At 35.5% G+C, this 16,135-nt stretch overlaps 1 protein-coding gene across 3 annotated transcripts in view; it reads right to left on the minus strand.

The window, feature by feature from the left end:
• The window catches only part of FILIP1 (filamin A interacting protein 1), a 309,418-nt gene that overhangs the window by 82,522 nt on the left and 210,761 nt on the right, over window positions 1-16,135 (minus strand). For all 3 annotated transcript variants that reach the window (XM_074237338.1, XM_074237339.1, XM_074237337.1), the window contains exons 3-4: window positions 14,142-14,315; window positions 9,147-9,325 (exon numbers count right to left, since the gene is read on the minus strand). In XM_074237338.1, coding sequence (XP_074093439.1) covers window positions 9,147-9,325; window positions 14,142-14,315 — 353 coding nt within the window. The remainder of the gene's footprint in view (window positions 1-9,146; window positions 9,326-14,141; window positions 14,316-16,135) is intronic.

Consider the following 16,135-nt stretch of genomic DNA (forward strand, 5'->3'; position numbering starts at 1 on the left):
TAATAATAATAATAATATTTATAATAAAGTAGTATGGAAACCCTGTTTCTTGTTGAATGTTGACTCATACAATATTCATGCTTCTAGGATATGTCTGAGATGGGATTTAAATCTTGGTTGCTTTTCCAAAATTCTGTTTCTTAAAGCCCTATTTAAATACCACCTCCTCCATAAGTCACTCTAAGTGACCTTCTCTCTCAAATTATACATAACCCTTTCCTGTTCCTAATTATAGGGGTAGTATTGTATAATGAACAGAGGATAGCAATCAGTCAGGAGAACCTGGTTGAGAATTCTGCCTCAGACACTTACTGCTGTGTGATTCCCAGCAAGTTGCTTAACATCTCTTTGAGTTTAGTTTCCAGCACTTAGTTTCTCCATCTATAAAATGACAATTCAAATCCATGATACTATGTTTACCGAAGTTTTATTTGTAAAGCTTTCCATTAGTGTTTCATCATGTCATGGAAATGGTGATCCTGGATTCTCAAAGGCAGAGCCAAATGGATTTAAGCTCTAGCAGGTCCCACCAACCTGCAGAGAATTTAAATATGTGACTAATAATGTACTCAGCCTTGTTGTTTATCTCCTGTTCTCAAAGAGGACTATGACATCAGGAAGGTGATGCCATGGTTTGCAAGCAAATTGGGCTTAAGTGAGGGAGGGTTGTGCAAAGTAGGCAGTTTCACTTTCTCCTTCAGAGCCATCTGGCTCCAGTGGTCAGAAATAAATCAGGAAAACTGGAGATGGTCAACTTGGTCCTAAGATTTTGGACTCTTGAACTCATCAGAAGGTTGGTCACCAATTGGTGATTTTTATTTTTTTTTGCCCCAGATACTCCTAAAAAGCATCTTCATAATACTTATCTATATACTAGAGCATGGAGGGCAGGCAATTTTTAACAACAGAAGGAATAGCCACATGGAGGAAATCATGAAATTCTAAAAGTATTGAAATATGTTAAGAATACTGGATTATGAGTCAAGGAACTTGGTATCTAAACCATTTCTGTCAACTAATTTGCTTAGTGATGTGACCTGAGGTGAATGAATGAATGAATGAATGAATGAATGAAAAAACATATCTGTTTAGCTTTCCATGTGCAAATACTAAGAACTACAGATAGTTGTTGTGTTTCATCTTTCATTCTTGAAGAGGACTAATGACATCAGGAGGGTTCTGTCTTGACTTGCAAGTATATTGGATTTAAGTGAGGCAGAGCAATGCAAAGTCATTAGTCCCATTCTCTCCTCCAGAGTCATCAGAGTTCAGTGGCAAGATGTGAGTCAAGACAGATACATTGGGAGACCTTTTAAAGTGAGTGTCTTTCTCAGGGCTTCAATAACTAGGAATACAATTACAACAAGGGAGGCAGTGTTTCATCTCCAAGATCTGACATTCTTAGTAGGGAAAACCACATATAAGTAGGAGTTTCAGACAAGAGAAAAGAGGGGAAAGTAATATCAGTCATGGATAAAGTGGCATGGTGATCTGGTTCTGGATAAGATAAGGCAAGAGCTCACTTAGCAGAACTGGGTCTCAGTTTCCTTAGATATAAAATGAAGTCAATCTCACCTACTCAACCTTTGTCAGAGGACTATTTTGAGTACCAACTGAGATCACTTTTAAAAAATTAAATATGCCATAGAAAGAAATGATATTATGATGATCCTAATGAACATTTGGGGGATGAAATGTTTAGACTGCATAAAACTACAGTATTGAACAAAAATATGCATTAGGAGGCAGAAAAAGTGAATTCTGGTTTTAAGTCTTCACTTAGCTCTACATTGCAGAGGAAATAGCTTAACCTCTCTGAGCCTCAGTTTCCTCAAATGTCAAATGGTGGGATTACTTGTCTTGCATAATAGTAACTCATATTAATATAGTACTTTGGAGTTTGTAAAGCCATATCTCTCACCAACCCTGTGAGGTTGTGGGCTATTATTATTTACAATTTATAAAGAAGGAAGTTGAAGCTCTGAGAAATCAATATTCATCTATATTCATGCTTCTAGAATGTGTCTGAAATGGGATTTGAATCTAGGTTGCTTTACCAATATTCTGTTTCTTAAATTGCAATGACTCTAAATATTCTTTCTGAGGATATTAGAGAAATTTTATGTGCACCAATCCAGTAAAAAACAGGTTGGAGTTCTGCTTATGCTTAGTCATTTTTAAAAGGTTGTCTTTCCATTCTGTATTTCCCCCTCATTTCTAGTCACTAGAGGAAAAACAAAGTGTTGAGATAAATTGCCTGGGGAAATTAATATCAAATTAGTTTCCTATAGTTGTTTGATGAGAAGGTCCTTTGAAAAGGTAATTCTCATGCTTTACAAATACTGGAAGGTGTCAGAAGTACATGTGAGAAACATGTCAGAGTTGCTGCAGAGGTAGTAATTAAATCTGGTAGATGTATATAGCAAGATTTTGTCTTGCTGCCCCCCAATAAAAAGTAAGCCTGTTGAAAGTAGGAATTATTTTTTTCTTTTTAAAATTTCTATCCCCAGCACCTAAGCACCAAAATATGTTGACTGATGAGCTAGAATAACACTGAATGGGGTAGAGATAAGAGTACTGGATTTGGAGTCAGGTAGAGATGAGTTCAAATCTTACCTCAGACACTTACTAGCTGTGTGGCTCTAGGCATGTCACTTAACTCAGTTTGCTTGGTTTCCTGAATAGTAAAATCATCTATTGTCAAACCATTCCATTTTCTTTGCCAAAGAAAACTCCAAAGGGGTCACAAAAAGTTGGATGAGATTGAAAAATAAATGAATAATAACAAAGAATGTCACTGAAAAGCCCTTGCAAGAATTTAAGTATATTTCATTCAAAGTAGGGGAAAATGCAGTAAACTGAGACACAGACTAACTTTGACACTCAAATACTTGAGGACCAATCCCTTAACATTACTAGTATTTAGTTAGGCCCATAAGACTTGGTTGGGAGATTTGAGATTTCAGAACTCATTAGACCTGCTATCTGTGATTATTAAAGTAGATATTGTTATTTCATTTTGAGTGTGGTAGTCTAAACAAAAGGGTTTAAATTTCAAATTGTCCAAGAGTGAGCTTTGAGCTTTGGTCTTCTAGCTCTGTCCTTTGTTAATTTTAATTCTGCTTAAATAAAATATACTCCAGTCTCCCCCCCCTCTATATGTGTGTGTGTGTGTGTGTGTGTGTGTGTCTATATATCCATATATATTCTATTTAAGTAATCCTTTTGAATCATGCAAAATTGGGAAAGGAAATAGGTACAATTAGTACAAATAATGAACTCCCCCATAGGCTCTCATTATTTGAATTTGCTCTGCAAATTTATATTAATTGGGAGCTAGCTATAGAATCTCAATGAGATAAGGGGTTGAAATGAAATTTATGAATTATTATAGTTATTTATAACCCTAAACACAAACCAGGTTGAAGTACAAAAAAAAAAGAAAGTCTAGAAATAACAAGACCCATGTAGGCCACATCTGCACATATGCAAAAGGATTTAGGAATTAGAGTGGCTAGTTCTTGCTCATGTCTTGAGAAAAGTTGTCTATAGTCTTCCTTCCCCTATATTCCTTAAGCTGGGAAGATACATAGGAAATCCCTGGCACAGAAGAAATAGGTAGAGATATCTTTCTCAGATAGAGTAGCTTATAGATAATAAGTGAGAAGAACCTATTTGTTTTACTTTTTATTATATCCATATTTAAATTGGTTATCCATATATTGTCTACCAAAATTCTTTGGAATTACACGGTAAAGAAAAATCAAGCATAAACTATTCCAAAGGAATGAGAATAGAGTCAATATAATTGAAATAATAATTATTTTACCATTAATATTCTGAGAAGTTTGAGATATTATACAGAATATTAACTAGGTAATAAATCTTGGAGACAGTAAGATGGGTTTATGTTCCATCTCTGATATAAATTAGTTGTGCGACCATAGGCAAGTCACTTAATCCTTTGGTACCCTCCCCAGGAAACACTCCAAAGAATATAAATTGCAAAATAGTTGCTAATCTTCATTCACAGGAGATGTTTCCTCATCTGGTGTTTTCTAAACTATGAAAAAATAGATCCAGACCAAATAAAAATTGCTCAGACATGATCTTGGAAAAAGGTATGGAGGAGAAGAACAGGGAAGTTGCTTTTATTAAGTGATAGTGAAAGGGGTTACTAGCTATTCGAAGGAACATCTCAGACTTTGATTATCCTTTAAATGATCACAGGGGATATTGCAACCTACTGGAATGTTAAACAGCAACTGATGAGCAGGTCCTAAAAAGATGAGATCAGGTAGAATGCCATCTGGTGGCTGACTCAGACTCTGCATCACTTCCAATTGCCTTATTTAGATTTTAATCTATATGACAGTAAAGTTTTCCATTATATTCAAGGGAAACAGAATCATATTAACATGAAATGAAATCTTCCTTTCTTCAACTTTCATCCACTGCTCCCAGTTCCTGGTGTAAGTAGAACATTGTCCAAACCCTCTTTGATATGATAGTACTTCAAAAACTTTAAAATGATTATTGTGTAAAAAAAACAAAAAAAAAATGATTATTGTGCTTCTCCTAATTCTTCTCTTCTCCAGTTTACCCAATTCCTTCATCATGTCCTTATATAGAGCTCCTTCATCAATCTGATCATATTTCTTTGAAGTTATTATTTTTTTCCTCCCTTTTCAGGAAACACAAATCAAATTTCTATCCCTACCACTAAATTTCATCCTATTAGTTATGGCATATTTTCTAGTTTTTCAAGATATTTTTGTATCCTAATTTTGTCAATAAATGTGTTGGTCAGCCTTTGTGGATTTATATTTCAAAATTGATAAATAATCCAACTATAACTTTTCTAAGTCAACAATAAAAAATTAAGTAGTACAGGACTAATGTGGGGGTACTCAGCTAGAGATCTTTATTGATTGACATTAATCTATTAATCATTCTTCTTCGGGTTTGTGTTCTTCAATCAACTGGTTGTGAACCCAATTAACTTTATTATCATCTAGTTCACATTTTTCCATAATGCCCACAAATATCTCATGAGAAATTTTGCCACTTATATTGTTGAAATCCAGGTGTGTTATATGCTGTGTCCACACATACCATGTTCTGAATTTTCCAGTCTGATTATCATGTCAAAGAAGAAAATAAGATTTGTCTTTCAGAACTGACCTATCCTTTTGTTAAAGCCTTTGTCAACTTTTATGACTAATGTCCATTTATTCCAACTATGAGGGAGAGGGTATTGTTAAAACTGGGAAAGTTCTGGCTTTAAATCCTAACTCTTCTACCATATGGAAATCAAATCATTTGCTACTTCTAAGCTTGAATCTCCTCATCCATAAAATGAAAGTATTTTATATGAACTACCTCACTCAGAGAATTTAGAGCCAAAAGAAACCCTAAAGAAAATGTAAGATCATGCCCTATTCTTGATGAGCTTATCCTGGTTTTCACTAATCACTTATTATCTTTCTAAATGCTGAAAAACTATCCCTTAAATGTCTATCATTTTGAGAATATTTGAACAAATTATGGCTTAAGCTTATGTTAGAATACTATTATGCTATATGGAATGATGGAGAAATTTTCAGAAAAATCTGGGAAGACTTAAATGAGCTGATGCAAAGGGAGCAGAACCAGAAGAACACTATGTACAATAACAGCAAGGTTTGTAACAGTAATTAACAGTGAAAGACTTAGCTGCTTTGATCAATACAATGATTCCATAATGATGCCAAAGAACTCATGTTTAAAAATTGCTATCTATCTCTAGAGAGAGAATTAATAAATTCTGATTACAGAATGAAGTATATTTTTTCTACTTTATTTTCTTGCAAAATGGCTAATGTTTTAGGTGAATATATATATATATATATAATATATATATATATTATATATATATATATGTATGTATGTATGTATACCCTGGGTATTATATTTCTTGCCTTCTCCAAGGATGGGAGAGAGAATAGAAGGAGGGATAGAATTTGGAACTGAAAATAAATTTTTTCTTAAATGCCCTTAATAATGCAGCTTAAAAACTGAGTCAAGAATTGAAGTCAAGTTCATTTGTCTGTAATTTCTTTTTAGGAATGGAAAAACAATATCTGCCCCTTTCTAATCTTTCAGTGTTTCCCCAGATTTTTTTTTTCAATTACAATCAGTGGTGCCCCTCTCATGTGTCACTTGTCTAAGACTGCTGATTTGAATTCATTGGGAAATGCAGAGGTGGATTCTTACTATCATATTCATTTATTTAGTAAACCTCTGAGGTGGAGAAGAGAGTAGATGAAAATTGGAGTCAGGAAACCTGAGATCTGAAACTATCACTTAATAGGTTTCTCTTCCAGGCTCATTTTCCTTATCTTTAAAATAGGATTATAACACTTTCATTATTCAATTTACAAGAGTGTTATGAGAAAAATCTTTTTAAAACCTTAAAGTCCTATAGGAACATACATAATGCAATTAATGTTACTTAGATAATTTTGAATATGATATTGAGAAAAGGTCATGTCAGTTATTCTCTCAATTTTTTTCTGGTCCACTTGGGATTGAACTAAACATGTGATTTCATTGAAATAGAGAACTCTAGATTTTTTTTTAAATGCTTGCTACCAATGAATAGCCCTTCTCTACAATGTGCAGTCTTAGAGCATTACTTGGGACACTAACAAATTAAGATCAGGATCACATAAGCCAGTACATGTCAGAAGTGAGACTTAAACTCTAATTTTCCTTGCTCCAAGACCAGCTTTTTATCCAATATCCAGGGGTCAGAAAGCTAGAGCAGAAGACCCAAATCTTGTCTATTTTTATACCAATGGAAATCTAAAAATGGTTTTTACATTTTAAAATACAATGCAATTTTATTTTAAAATATAAAAACTATTCTTACTTCTCAGGACACAAAAATAAGACTAGGCTATAGATTGCTGACCCCTACATATCATTTCTTCTCTCTTTTTTCCATGTATTAAATTTAAATTTGTATGATTTCACAATTTTTATTTCCAAATATCCAAATCAATGGCTAACTCTCATTTGCCCTTTTCCAAATAAGGGTTATGTCTTCGGATAGCTGTGCCACATATTTTTAAGGTCTCCTTTGTAATCATTCTGTAATATACATAGGAAGAAGCTAAGAAGTTGGGAAAGATTTGGAAACTGGACACCATCCATGTTGGCTGTTAGCAAATATTGTCAGACTAAGCCAACAATTTTGTCCATATTTACAAATTACACAAACACTGGAACACAAAGGTAATCCTTTGGAGACACAAATAAAAGGAAAGCCCAAGAAAACCCCAAACTGCTCTAGTAACAGCAGTGAAATGAACTCATTCAAGGTAGAGAATTTTCTCTTATTTCTCCTCTTAGCCTTCTTCTTTTCCTCTTCCTTCCATTCTATTCCCATTAGTCCTATATTAATTGATCTGTATTAGTTGCCAAAATAGTGAGAAGAGAACCCAATCATTTTTAATTTAGATTTTATAAGGTTAATTAATTATCTCATTTGTATTCACAAGCATTATTTTCCTTATCTTCATTTTACATAAGAGGAAAAAGTCTCAGAAGGAGTCAAATGACTTGTCAGAGGTCACATTGCTAATTAGTACCACAGGTAGCTTCAAAAACAGGACTTCTGACTCTAAATTTAGGATGGTTCACAATAAATTCCAGCAAAAGGGAAAGAAGAGGAGGAGGAGAAAAAAGCTGTTTGCATCCCTCTAATACTTTTTGGTTGTTGTTTTCTTTTGATAATTATTTTTCTTTTAAGGAGACTCATGGAACCATCAGATTTCTCTTCAGGTCACAACTCAGAATTAAGACAGATATAAACTATTTCCACCAGCTTTCTACTACCAAATCCTTTAAAAATATAAGCCAATTCAGTTCAAATGATGTAAATGACTCTGGGTTCCATAAACAGACAATTTGACAAAGGAGACAGAAAAAAATGTATAAAAAGCAAATTACAAAGGGAATAAGAAAGCAAAATACAGAAGCTCTTAACTTGAAATCTGTTGATAGATTTTAAATGGGGAAAAAATTAGACATCGACTTTCATTAACCCCTAAGTGAAATTTATATTCAATAATGAATGGAAAACAACAAGTCATGATATTATTAGCAAAAATCTATGTCTTTGTCATTAACAGAAATTCCAGATATTTTCATAACACATTATGGCTTTTATAAATAATTTCATCCATGCTTATTACTATTTCAAAAATACTATAGTTATTAGATGTTCTGTTAGATATTACATTATATATATTTGTTTTTATGTGTTAAAATCTATATTTATATTGTAATCCTATATTTTACTCTATGTTATTCTGGCAAGTGGTCTATAGACTTCATTGGATTATAAAAGGACTCCTTAATACGTGCAAGACAAAGGAAGAACTGCTAACATAAAAAATGAGAATGTTTTTACCTTATGGGCAACTGCTTCAAATGAGGTAAAAATAGAAATCTTACTACTGTTTTGAGAATACCCATTAATGATAGAGATGAAAGACAAGAAAATCTGACTTCTATGACATCCCAGATTATGGAAGATAAAGTAAGTAGTTTTGATTCAATATCATCTTTAAATACTTTCTACATAGTCATAGTTCCTTGATTGACCTTGGGAGGCAATAGAATTCTTCTAAAATTTTCAAAGTATCAATTTCTGGATAAATTTAAGATATTGCCTTTTTCACTCACCACATTTCCATGCATAGAAGAGGGGAAAAAAGGATATCATTTCAAATAGTATGTAATAAATTCAAAGGCTTTAAAATCAAACTCCAATTGATGGCCTCCTTCTTTCTAACCTTATGATTTTATATCATTATCTTTGTGGATAGTTTCACATTGGCATAGCATTTTCCACCTATATGTGTATACATAATCATCACTGAAATAAGCTATTGCTTTTTCCACCACAGGTTTAGCTAATGCTGTCATTGCAAATGCCATTTTGAGGGAAGGTGTTCAGGTTATCAGTATATAGAAGGAACCATAAGTAAAAGTGACATAAAAGACTAAGAATGACATTCAAAAACTATTGACTTACAAGCTATCCAGGGCCCTAGTAATGGAACCAATTGTCATTTCATTGGAGAAGGGGGAGTTACCTTTCACGTTCTTGCTCCAGGAGGTTGGTGAAGTCATCACTTTTGTTCATGTAATCTGTGTGCTTGTGTTTCTCATTTTCTAGCTCATAAACAGTGCGCCTATGGCACTTTTCTGCTAATAGGAGCTGCTCCAACATGCGCCGATAGGTTTCCTTTTGTTTTTCTTCAAGCCTGTCCAGCTGAATAGGCAAAAGAATGGAAGTTCTCAATATTTCATTGCATTGGCATGCCATTTTTAAATACTTTGTATTTCTCAAGCAATTAAAGTCAAGAAAAAAGCAAGTGTGGTAATTTTCTCCTTATCATCCATTTATTCGGTCTCCACCAGATGGATGGGTTATAGGTTTAGAGTAAGACAGGATCACAATAATAGTCCTCTAGTTCAAATTCCTTATCTTACATATGAACAAAGTGAGAACTGTATTGATTAGGATTTGCCCAAGTTCTCACAGGTAGTATTACTGTTGTTTGCTGCTGGTATTTGTCCTGGATCTCACAGAAGACCATGACATTAAAGAGGTGATGCCATAATATGCAAGTGAATTGGATTTAAGTGAAGGAATGCTGTGTGAAGTCACCAGCCTCACTTTCTCCTCTGAAGCCATCTGGATCTAGTGGTCAGAAATGGATCAGGACAACTGGAGATGACTCTGGATGAAGTGGGAGACTTGACTTTATAAAAGTTAGATCTTTCCCAGGAAGCAGCTTGACTGAGACCCATTCAGTAATTAAGATTAAGTAAGAGAAGATGAGGAAAAGAGGCCAAGGATGATCATTTCCAAAAATGAAGAGCAATTCCTCAGTGATTAAGGCAGGTGAGAAAGAAAGGAAGCAAGGTGCCTCTTTTATAGATTTTAAAAAAAGTCAATCTGGGGGGTGGGGATGGGGGGAGACCCTTAGGATTTCTGGCCAAAACAGCTACAGTTGGACTACACACAGGGATTAAGTGGCAGAGTCAAGACCAAACCTGATCCTTTTTCTTCAAGTTTGACTCTTCACCGAACCATACAATGGAAAGCACAGTGAAATTTCTTTCATTTGGAGGAATAATATTTTTTGTATAGATGGCATATTTACTAAATGTTAGGAGAACAAGCTCATCTACAGATTTACTGGTTTAATTCAAAGTCCAATGTCCAGTAATACTAAGGACAACATCTCTCTTGATCTCTGAAAGATTGGGAACTCACTATGTGCCATGTTTTTCTTTGAGGAAGTAGTCTACATTATCAAAATCCTTTCTTAAAGACCAACCTACTACTATATGCATTTAAGATAAAGAGTTTTAAAGGAATTATAGTTCTTTAAAATAGGATCAATACAATTTCCAGAAGCTATTTAATAAGAGTATAGATTTTAGAACTTATCTCAAAAACCTGAAAACATTCCCCATCCCACACCCTTCACAATCTTAATCTAATCATTTACTTAAAACCCTAGAAACTTTTACTAAAGAAGATGTATTTAACAACAACTCCAATTTGCTGAGAAACACAAGGCATAATGAATAGAGAATGGACTTTGGACCTAGGAAGACCTGGATTGAAGTCTCACCTTTGGCATATTCTGACTGTAACTCTGAGCAAGTAACCTAATTTTAGGGGCTCTAAGTGGCTCTCTTAAGACTTTAAATTGTAGAGAAAGTGCTGACCTATATTGACTTGAGGTTGTCTCTTCATTAAGAAGTTTCCTCTAATAGTAAAAAAAACCCCACAAATCCCATAGTTATCCCATTTGCATATTGCCATTTAGTCTCCCAAAGTTCAGAGAAAATATGCCATCAGCAGAAGGGCTATTATGGAAGCAACTGGTGCAATGAAAAGAGTGTTGAACTTGTAGTGAGAAATTTAGGGTCTTCAGACTTGACCTGATATCCAGCATTTGCCACCTATGCTTACTTGGGTGACCTTGGACAAATCACCTTTTGGACTCAGTTCCTTTCCCTATAAAATAAAACATTGGACTCAATGATTCTTCAGGTCCTTTCCATTTCTAATTTATGATCATAAGATTCTACTACAGTGGCTTGCTCAGATTGATTTCAGTTAGCAAGGAAGGAGGAAAGAGACAAGTATTAATAAGTTCCTTCTATGTGCTTACCAAGTACAATGTTAAGTTGTTTCTTAATATGCTCTCATTAGATGCTCACAACAACCCTGGGAAGTAGGTCATCTTGTTATCTTCATTGTAAAAGTGAAGAAACAGAAGCAGACAGAGATTAAGTGACTTGCCAAGGGTCACACAGCTAGCAAGTGTCTGAGGTTGAATTTGAACTCAGGTCTTCCTGCCTTCAGGCCTAATGCTCTATCTACTAAAACAATTAGTAATGTAAAAGAAGCTAGGTTTCTCCCATAATATTCTAACTTGGGATGGATAATCTCTCTGAGGCTTTAATACTTAAAAAAAACTGATCCTACTTCCTCAGATTCCTGTCCAAAGTTCTACTATCATCTTCCTGAGGTTGTTGGTCAAAGAGAGGACACTGGATAACTAGAGACAGCAGTCAAAAATCTAAGAGTCTACTTTTTTTTTTGGAGCTGAGTAATTTTTAGAATGTAAAAGGATCACTAAACTTAGACACCTCCATAATCAAAAGACACATGGCATGTATAAGAAACTGCCTGAAATATATCAACTTCTGATCCTTCTTTAAAATGTATACTGTCCTGTGTGGCCTTGGGCAAGCTCCTTAACCTCATTGCCTTGCAAAAAACAAAAAAATCTAAAAAAAGTATACTATCTTTCAACTTTTTTTTTGACAGTTCTAAAAGTCAAAGATCCCACAATATCCTTGTGTGTTTTTTGGTTTCCCAGTGAACTGGTGAAAACACTCAGGCCCAGTTTTCTTATCTAAAAATTTAACTATATTGCAGGGAAATCATTGTTAGGATGACTGCTATATTTAGCTAAATTAAAGAAAAAAGATTGGAAAATATTGTTTTCCAAGATAAATAATTTTTGAAAGTTTGCAAAGTTGCTAGACAAAGAAGAGAAAATAGGTTGCAGTGGGATGAGTCACATTTATAAAACACTTCTGTTATTTATAACCCGTTTTAAAAAAACAAAATTTACTCTGATCCTTATAACACTTCTGTCAAAAATACAGAGGTGTTATCATACCCATTTTATTGATGGGGAAATTGAAATTCAAAGTGTTCAAGTGACTTTCCCATTGTTATAACCAACTATAATATTTCTACATGAGGATTTAGTTCATATATGAAAGATTCCTTTGACTTATAACTGTTAAAAATGGCTCTAGAGACTATGAAATATCATTTTTAGAATTCCTTTTAAAAATGGAAGTTATCCCTTTTTTCTGAAATAATTCAAATATGGGTCCTTTTAAACCTAATGTTTCTGTGTGTCTGTGACTTTTTGTACTAAAGTGAAATTATATAACATTTATTTCTTATATCTAAATTCATAGGATTCATTATAAGATTTTTTTGAAGCATAATTTTAAAAAACCCTCTTTCATGATGACTACAAATTAAGGTTAGCCCAAAGAATTATTTAAAATTGTATATCTGTTAAGATGTGTTTCAGTGTTTGAATTACATTATCACAATTCTTTAGAAACAAGACAAGTAGAGTTGAGCACATTTCTTAACTGTGAAAGTTTAAAATTATAAAATTATCAGTCCATAATTATGTTATGAATTCCTTCTGGAACAACTCTTTTTCTCTCACTAAACTGTCACATTGTCAGCTTGGAAAGCAGTCTAAAATTAAGGGAATAAAGTATAGTCACCTTTTAATTTCTTATATATCTTATAAGAGACAGCATGGAGTAGAACACTGTCCTTAAAATCAGGAAGATTTGAGTTCCAGTTTGCAGTTGAAACCTATGGGGCTATGTGTCCCTAGACATGTCATCTCTGGCAATATTCCTAAAACTATTACATAATCTGCAAAAAAGATGCCTCTCTACATTGATCCAGGGAGTTTCCTTAGCAGTAGCTCCTTATAGTGATTAAATCAGAGATTTAGGGAGGTAAAGTCTAAATATTTCTCAATTCCTCTCACTAAATTAACATCTAAAAATGTCTCCTTGACTACTTAATGCCTACTCTCTAGGTAAGCTCTAAAGTTTATTGTAAGAGCTTACCATCAAGATGCAATAATATCTAGTAATATAATTCTATTGGAAATAATGAATTAAAGCCCTAAGAAATCTCTTTTCAACTTAAAGGTCTTGGGTTTCCATCTTATTTTGACAATTCACAATCAGAGTCTACTAATGACAGAAACACTGAAGCTTTGCAACCACATACCCAAATGGCAAAAGCAATGAAGATGTTTGCCTACCAATTCAATGACAGTCAGGTAAACTCAACTCTAAAAGTAACTTGCACTTGGCATTCTATTTTTATTCCCATCATCATTTGCTTAGGGGAGTAACAAACTACATGTAAACTAAGTCTTTTAGTTCAGTTAGAATAATCCCGTTGAAGGGCAGAAAGAGAGAGAAGGGAGGATTATCATTTTGAAATACTTCCTCAAATTCTTGTGATACAGCTGGATTTTATCTTCCAAAAGTGATGTTACCTTAATCTTACATTTATTGTTTGACCTGACCTGTGATTTTATCAGTGATTAGGAATTCATTCTACCAATTTAAATCAGCACATGTTCTCATTCTCATTGTTTTGGAGAGTTACCACAGTGTCTTGCCTGGGATCACATAGCTAGTATGTGACTTGAACTCAGATTTTTCTGAACTCTGGGGGGCAGCTATCTATTCACTATATATGTTCTCACTTGATTCTTTTTTAAGGAATTAAATTAAGAATATTTGAATTATTTTTTTAAAAACTAAAGTCTGTGAAAAGTAATTTAAAAATCACCTACTCTCGTGATCCCATCCCAGATGACTGCATTTCATCACCACCAACAACAACCCCCCACCCCACCACTCACCACCACCACCACCAAACCGCGCCCCACCACCACTACCACCAGCATCACCAACATGATCAACATCATCATCACCTCTGAAATTGGTTTCTCATACACATCTTCTCCTATGGATTTTTCCTGGGCTAGGATGGCATCTCTGTGCAAAACCCGAAGGACATTCTCTGGTGCTGCAGATCCATAGTGAGCCTCTAAAACTTCAGGTTTGGTTTTTTCTGTCTTCAGCATGTGGATCACATCTTCTCTGGCCTGTGGTATTACAGGGAAGCACAATTAGCAAAGCAGCAACAAGGATTCTACTCGAGACTTGCTAAATAGATACTGTTTATCGCATTAGCCCTCATTAGATCTGGGTGTTTGACTGGAAAATTCATTGAGCACTGCTTTCTCTCTTATTTTACCATGAATTCTGATAGTTGTTTGCCAAAAGAAGATTAGCATGAAGATATTCCACATCAGGTTGCTAGGAAGCGCCCAAGCATAAGAAGATCTGTGCTAATATTAAAGTGCACAGAAATTGCTTTTGTCTGAGAGATGATAAATCAAGGAGGGGGGTGGGGCCTCATCCAGTTTTAGTGCATTTTGAGGTCAATGAACAAACTATAGTTTTCTATTTATAGTGTCAACACAGTATTTGAAAGCTGTTTTTGAAAATCTTCCTCTCCCAGTTCTTTGCTTTAATTCCATTTGGAATTAGCTCAAATTGCTACAACTTCCTCTGAGATTAGTGATTTCCTATTCCCTTTAAATGATTCATTTCACCTAGAACACACGAATGAAAAATTACATAGTATATGACATAAGGCTTTTTTTTTTAGTATAACATCAGTAGCGAAATATAAGGCTTGAATGGACAGTTAGATGGCACCAGGCTTGGAATCAGGGCGACCTGAGTTCAAATGTAACCTCAGATACTTGCTAGTTGTGTGATCTTGGACAAGTCACTTAATCCTGTTTGCCTCAGTTTTCTCATTTGTAAAATGAGCTGGAGAAGGAATTGGTAAATGACACCAGTATCTTTGCCAAAAGTAAAAACAACCTCAAATGGGTTTGAGAAGAGTCAGACATGACTGAAATGATGGAACTGAACAAAGCTGGGATGCTTGGCATGGGTACTTTTTAATCTGTTAGACAAATAAGCAAGTCTGGTAGTAAAGGATTTTTAGGGAAAAAAAAAAAGAATCACACTACTCCCTGGATATTTCTGACTCAAATCATCACTCTCATCTCCCAAAGGCAGGTAATCAGGGTTAGAAGTTATTAGGTAGGGGGGCAGAGCCAAGATGGCAACAAGAAGGGATCCAGTCTTAGGAGCTCTCTGATAAAACTCATAAGCTAAGGACTCTAACTAAACTTTCGAGACACAGAACCCACAAAGGGACCCAGTGAGGCAGTTCTCCTACTCATGGTAACCTGGAAAAGAGCAGAAAGGCTCTGCTCCCCGGGGTCGGAGAGGCGGCATGCCAGAGGGGTGGCCCGCCAGAGCGAAAGAACTTCAGCCTCCCAGAGGCAGCCCCAGGGCGCTGGGAGTCACAGCTCACAGCAGCGGGGGAGTCTCCTGAGCTGCACCCCGAGGAGCACCGGGCACAAAGTGGGGGAACAGCAGGGGACCTCTGCCAGAGTGAGCATGTGGAGTCCAGCCCACAGGGCACACAGGGAGCAGCTTGGTCTTTCTGCAGCCCAGAGCTGGAAACAGAAGCAGGCAGAGCTGGTAAGCAGGAGCCCCCAAGGCATGAGCCCACTGAGTTGAGGGAGGGGAGTGAAGAGAAACTGTGAGCTCTGTCCTCTGCCTCTGGAGAAGGACTTTGGGGCTCTGAACACATTCAGATCCTGATGGCAGTCTAGGCCCCCCATAGAACAGCATGACCCCCCCACCTCAGCCCCGTGGCAGAGGGGGGTGCTTATGGTCATTCACAGACCAGGAGGGAAGACAGAGCCTCACACACTGAGACCCTTGTGGGAGTGTCCCAAAAGCTCAGGAAGCACCCCAAAACCAGGCCCAGGCTGAGAAAATGAGCAAGCAGAGAAACAAAAGGAAGACTATTGAGAAATATTTTGCAAATGAGCCC

This window comes from Macrotis lagotis, chromosome 5 (genome assembly GCF_037893015.1).
Source record: "Macrotis lagotis isolate mMagLag1 chromosome 5, bilby.v1.9.chrom.fasta, whole genome shotgun sequence".
NCBI lineage: Eukaryota > Metazoa > Chordata > Mammalia > Peramelemorphia > Peramelidae > Macrotis > Macrotis lagotis.